Source organism: Girardinichthys multiradiatus, chromosome 8, assembly GCF_021462225.1.
Source record: "Girardinichthys multiradiatus isolate DD_20200921_A chromosome 8, DD_fGirMul_XY1, whole genome shotgun sequence".
In the NCBI taxonomy this organism is placed as follows: domain Eukaryota; kingdom Metazoa; phylum Chordata; class Actinopteri; order Cyprinodontiformes; family Goodeidae; genus Girardinichthys; species Girardinichthys multiradiatus.
The window spans coordinates 26,552,628-26,559,125 of record NC_061801.1 but is presented as its reverse complement, the minus strand read 5'-3'; the positions used below and the strand labels follow the sequence as shown (position 1 = coordinate 26,559,125).

At 40.0% G+C, this 6,498-nt stretch overlaps 1 protein-coding gene across 3 annotated transcripts in view; it reads right to left on the bottom strand.

Moving 5' to 3' along the window:
- Nucleotides 1-1,076: 1,076 nt before the first annotated feature.
- The window catches only part of rai14 (retinoic acid induced 14), a 56,521-nt gene continuing 51,099 nt past the window's right edge, over nucleotides 1,077-6,498 (bottom strand). For all 3 annotated transcript variants that reach the window (XM_047372499.1, XM_047372500.1, XM_047372501.1), the window contains 5 exons: nucleotides 6,285-6,453; nucleotides 6,015-6,182; nucleotides 5,590-5,748; nucleotides 5,424-5,489; nucleotides 1,077-3,090 (listed from right to left, as the gene is read on the bottom strand). In XM_047372499.1, coding sequence (XP_047228455.1) covers nucleotides 3,004-3,090; nucleotides 5,424-5,489; nucleotides 5,590-5,748; nucleotides 6,015-6,182; nucleotides 6,285-6,453 — 649 coding nt within the window. In that variant the 3' untranslated portion in view covers nucleotides 1,077-3,003. The remainder of the gene's footprint in view (nucleotides 3,091-5,423; nucleotides 5,490-5,589; nucleotides 5,749-6,014; nucleotides 6,183-6,284; nucleotides 6,454-6,498) is intronic.

The following is a 6,498-nucleotide window of genomic DNA, read 5'->3' as shown; positions in this document are numbered from 1 at the left end:
AGTAAAATTCATGGTTCCATTAGTTGCAGCATGTTGACCAGGCTCTGAAACAGCAAACCAGCCCCAGACCATCACACTGCCACAAACATGTTTGACTATCAGTAAGATTCATTAATGAAATGTTATTAGTTTTGCAGCAGATGTGGCAGGAAACATACATTCCAAAAAATTCATCAGTCCACATATTTTCTCATGAGCCTTGGAGATCATGTTTTTTAGCAAATGTGAGACAAGTCTTTGTGCTCTTTTCATCTTACAACTCTCCCATGGATGCCATTTTACCGAGCCTCTTTCTTAATCTTTTTAATCAGTGTTCAGAAATCTATTTCTGAGCACTGACCTTCACTGAGGCAAGTAAAATTGGCAGAACTTTAGCTGTAGTTCTGGGTTAATGTGTGACCTCCTGGATGAGTTGTCGATCCTGGAAGTAATTTCGGTAGGCTGGGAACTCCTCAGAAGTTTAACCTGTGTTCCATGTTTTCTCCTTTTGTGGATAGTTCAAACACAGAATTCAGTACTAGGTGTGGTTATGGTTAATCAGTTATTTTATAATTTACCAAGGGATGTGGGGTGTTTTTCACATTTGGCCAGATTATTTTGGATAGCTTTTTTACCGTCATAAATGAATCACTATTTGAAAACTGTCTTCTGCATTTACTCAGGTTTTCTTTGTCTGATATGAAAATTTGTTTGATGATCAAAAAATAATTCAGCGTCACCAAAAAAAAAAAACAAACAAAAAGAATAAATCTGTAAGGGAAACAAAGGATTTTTGATATGGGCTATATAGGTTGTTGCCCAGGGTGTCGTTAGAAAGGGACGGACGCGAGTGCAAGAACTGCCACTGTGTGCAGACAGAACCAAGGTCTTTTTATGTCTGAAAATGTACTGACAATGACTCAAAAAAGTAGCCAGGGTGATAAGAACATTGACAATGTCTTGTCTACATTCATTTATGCCAAAATTCTGTTAGCCACTACCTGTATTTTCATTTTGCTCCCAATTGCATCTTAAAATGAAGTGTCAGTTGACTAATCTGAACCTTGACAAGTGGCAAATATAACACACACAGATGATGCTGTATCTTGAAAATTTAATAAAGTGGGCAAAATAGGGTTGGTAAACCTTTTTTTTCTTGTCACTATAAAACTGTTAGTAAACCAAACAACAAGGAAAAGTGTTTCTTGGATTTCCCTTTCTTGGTACAAAATATGTGAGGCAAAGCTTTAAGCAAATAAGTGTATCATCTCCTACAACCTCAGATATAAGACCTGTAAAGACCTACAGTCATGGTCAAACACATCTCAGTCAGATGTAAAAGGTTTAGTGAGAGACTCATCCCACACGTGTTGATTGTACCCTGAACGGTCTAAAAGCTTTTCAGTAGAAACGTGACCTCCCTAAGAACAGTGCTAAGGCAAAGGAGTCAGAATGAAAACAGTGCAGAGGGAAGACACATGCAAAGGAACTGAACTTAAGGTAGTTTAAAAATGTACCAACATATGAACACTGGATCAGACAAGGGGAACTATATAAGAAAATGGGGCAAATGTAAATAAATTACTGAGATGTTATGAAGAAGTCTGATGTATAAATTGATTTACAGGCATGTCGGCGGAGAACTCGGTCAATTGTTTTCAGCCAACTCGTTTTCTATGATTTTCAAGTAAAAAAAGTCTGCAAACAAAAAACAAAACAACAAGACTAAACTGAGTTAAGTTTAACTGATATAAATATCAAACGCTTACTGTTAGGCATTTGTCTACAACAGTATACAAAGTCAGTCTATTATATGGATGACAAAAGGAAGATCAACAGTTTTAAAAACTACTACAACAAATAGTGTTTTGTTACAAACCAAAAAAAATCTTCTCAGTCACAAAAAACTCAAGGTTATGGAGAACACACCTTTAACCGTCTTAAAATTACAATACCGAAACTTAGGAAACATAGTAGAGTTTTTACTACTATTTTGAAGAATTCAGATTTTTCTGTGAAGAAATGCCCAGAGGCAGCTTTTCTGTGGGACGTCTTGGCTGCTTTTTCAGCACAGTCCCATGAAATATTCAGAAGGCCTAATAACTTAAACTGCCTCTGTAAAATGGACAGACATGGGACATTAAAACTCACATCAACACTGTTTTACAAGAAAATTGGGACCATTGACGGCACACACTCTCAGTGAAACAAACGCATCCTTATTGGGTTGATTCTAACCTGCATGTTTGTGTCACAGTAAAGACACATTTATAAACTGTTCACCTTGATTGTTTTAGCACAACCAGTCCCTTTCTGTATGTAGTGTTATTGGCTAATTGAGATCACAAATTTGGTTGGTATGCCCAAAAGACCTTCTTTATGCTTTAATTTGGTAGGTTTGGAGATTCATCTGTACACAACGATGTACGGAGGTATTTTAACCACATCTGTCTTTGCAACAACTTGCTGCTGCTACTTACAACTGCTTTGAACTGACCTGCATGTGGGTCCTGGTTCATCCATCTTAAAGTTTATTCTACCACTGGAACGTCCTCCTGTTACCTGGATTGTATGTGCAATTTGATTCAAACAAAAAATATTGATGATGTTTTTTCAACAAACTTTGCAACCTGGTTCATTACATTTTTAAGGATATCCACGCTTGCTTAAACTGTTAAAAGATTAACAGAAAAAGTAAAAAAAAAAAAAAAAAAAAAAGTTTAATCTTTTATTTTTGCAGCTTTAAACTGAATGGCTTTACAGACTGCATTGACACATGGCTGAACTTTCACATGTGGCTTCTGATAGATGTGCCTTCCCAGACAAGTTACCCATTAACAGAGGACATTTTAATACCAGGTGTGTGTAGGACATACAGTTTTAAAGGTTCAAAATAACCTTAGCAATGGCAATAAACACATACTTGTAAACCAGCTCCTTATAAGCAAATACTCTGGGCTTATACACAGGCACAATGTGTTTTTCAGTCTCAAATGTGCTTTAGTGGAGAGTCCCAGCCATCTCTTAGCATGCCTCCTTGGCTTGACTTGGCACTTTACACATCTTCAAAATCTGCTTCAAAGCCTTCTGGACATCTTCGTCCATTTGACCCTGAAGGACACAGCACAGATTCATTTAATAACTGGTTAAAAATAAAATACTTTTTTTAAATGATTTATCTGTGAAACTGAACACATCACACTTTAACAGCCTTTGACCTCTAACCCTAAACACAAACATTCCTTTAAATTTTTCACAATCAATCCACACATCACATGGACTGATGTGTGGATGAATGGGTCGATAGATAGATAGATAGATAGATAGATAGATAGATAGATAGATAGATAGATAGATAGATAGATAGATAGATAGATAGATAGATAGATAGATAGATAGATAGATAGATAGATAGATAGATAGATAGATAGATAGATAGATAGATAGATAGATAGATAGATAGATAGATAGATAGATAGATAGATAGATAGATAGATAGATAGATAGATAGATAGATAGATAGATAGATAGATAGATAGATAGATAGATAGATAGATAGATAGATAGATAGATAGATAGATAGATAGATAGATAGATAGATAGATAGATAGATAGATAGATAGATAGATAGATAGATAGATAGATAGATAGATAGATAGATAGATAGATAGATAGATAGATAGATAGATAGATAGATAGATAGATAGATAGATAGATAGATAGATAGATAGATAGATAGATAGATAGATAGATAGATAGATAGATAGATAGATAGATAGATAGATAGATAGATAGATAGATAGATAGATAGATAGATAGATAGATAGATAGATAGATAGATAGATAGATAGATAGATAGATAGATAGATAGATAGATAGATAGATAGATAGATAGATAGTGATGGATGGATAGATGGGTGAACAGTGGATGGATGGATAGATGGATGATGGATGGATGGATGGACGGACGGATGGATGGGTGAACAGTGGATGGATGGATGCTGAATGGATGGATGGGTGGATAGACGGATGGATAGACGGATGGATGGATGGATGGACGGACGGATGGACGGACGGATGGTTGGATGGATGGGTGGAGAGACGGATGGATGGATGGATGGTGGACGGATGGATGGATGGACAGACGAATGGATGCTGAATGGATGGATGGGTGGATAGACGGATGGATGGATGGATGGACGGACGGATGGACGGACGGATGGTTGGATGGATGGGTGGAGAGACGGATGGATGGATGGATGGTGGACGGATGGATGGATGGACAGACGAATGGATGCTGAATGGATGGATGGGTGGATAGACGGATGGATGGAGGGATGGACGGACAAATGGATGGATGGATGCTGAATGGATGGATGGGTGGATAGACGGATGGATGGATGGACGGATTGTTGGATGGATGGTGGATGGATGGACGGAAGGATGGGTGGATAGACGGATGGTTGGATGGATGGTGGATTGATGGACAATTGGATGGATGGATGGATGGATGGATGGACGGACGGATGGATGGACGGATGGTTGGACGGATGGTGGATGGACGGATGGATGGATGCTGAATGGATGGATTGGTGGATAGGCGGATGGATGGATGGATGGATAAATGGGTGGTGGATGGATGGGTGAACAGTGGATGGAAGGATGGATGGGTGGATGGATAGACGGATGGATGGGTGGGTGGATGGATGGGTGGATGGATGGTGGATGGATGGATGGATGGTGGATGGATGGGTGGATAGACGGATGGATGGATGGATGCATGGGTGGATGGATGGATAGACGGATGGATGGATGGATGGGTGGACGGATGGATGGATGGATGGACGGATGGGTGGATGGATGGATGGTGGATGGATGGGTGGATAGACGGATGGATGGATGGATGGTGGATAGACGGATGGATGGATGGGTGGATGGACGGATAGACGGATGGATGGGTGGGTGGACGGATGGATGGGTGGATAGATGGATGGATGGATGGATGGGTGAATGGATGGGTGGATGGATGGATGGATGGATGGATGGATGGATGGATGGTGGATGGATGGATGGGTGAACAGTGGATGGATGGACGGACGGACGGGTGGACGGATGGATGGATGGGTGGATAGACGGATGGATGGATGGATGGGTGGATGGATGGATGGATGGGTGGATAGATGGATGGATGGATGGATGGGTGGATGGATGGATAAGTCTAGCCATGTAAATACTTTTCCATACTGTAATTTATATACTTTTATTAATTTATTTCAACAAATTCCACATTATGCCAGATTGTGTTGAAACCCTGCGAGCTTGAATGCCAAAAATGAGCATGTGTTATAGTGGACATCTTATCCAGATTTATGAAACCTGCATTGGTAAAATGCAGGCATTGCATTGGTTAAAATTAGTAAAATGTAAAATATTAAATGATTTACCTGAACAGCATAGAGAAGATGCATCCTGTAGACTGACACTATTTCATCATGCTGTTTCTTTGAGTCCTTCGTAGGCAACACAAGGTAAAAGTTTTGTTTAGGTAAACCACAACTACAGATATTAGCACTGAGTAAATTACTGTGTGTCATTTATAATGAATCTTACAGCTAGCTGGTACTGAAGTTGTTTTATTTGCTGCTGAAGTGTCTCCATCTGCTGGTTTTGCTGTTGCCTCTTGGACGGGGAGCAGGAGCTGTAGGAGAGCTGTGATAGGCTGTTCAGGGCTTCCTTGAGTTTGCCTACTTCCCGAGACAAGTCATCTATCTGAAGATGGAGGAAAACAAAGGTTAATACAACAAATAAGCATTAAGCTGCAGAAAAGAAGCTAAAGGGTTCTGATGAGGATTTATTTGGTAACATTTGCAAGTAAAAGAAATCTAACAGTATAAATTGTTTTAACAACAACTTGCAATCTATGCAGACATTAGGGTTTACATTACATTAGATTCAGCTTTCCTCAGAAGGCCTACAGGCTTTCAAACTTTGTTCCTGAAGTAGATCTTGGTGCAGATAAGCAGACTATTACTGACCCTCTTGTTCTTTTCTCGTTCTGATGCAACGTGATTCTCTACCAGCTGTTTGAGCTGACATACAGCATCCTGTGATTCAGCAAGTTTGGAGGTCAGTGTCTGGTTTTCCTTCTCCCGTGACATCAGTAGCTCCTGCAGAGCTTCCCGCTCTGAACGATTATCTCGTGCCTAAAGGATGGAAGAAAGATACAAGTTCAACACAATACGATATACCAGGAGAGCATAGAGGCACTTGAATCCTCTTCCTCGTCTTTGTTTTTTTGCTCCCACCTTTTGCCATGCATCCGCCGCCTCCAAAGCCATCTCATCCTGTTTCCTCAAGGCTCCCTGAAGGAGTTGTGTCAGATGGTTCACCTCACCCTCCAGCTGCTCCCGCATGGTGTCATGATCCAGACGGGGAACTGTGTCCTCTGAGGTAACGTCTTGCTCTGTATTCAGTCTGCGTGACAGAAATACAGGAAAATGAACGACGCTTCATGTACTG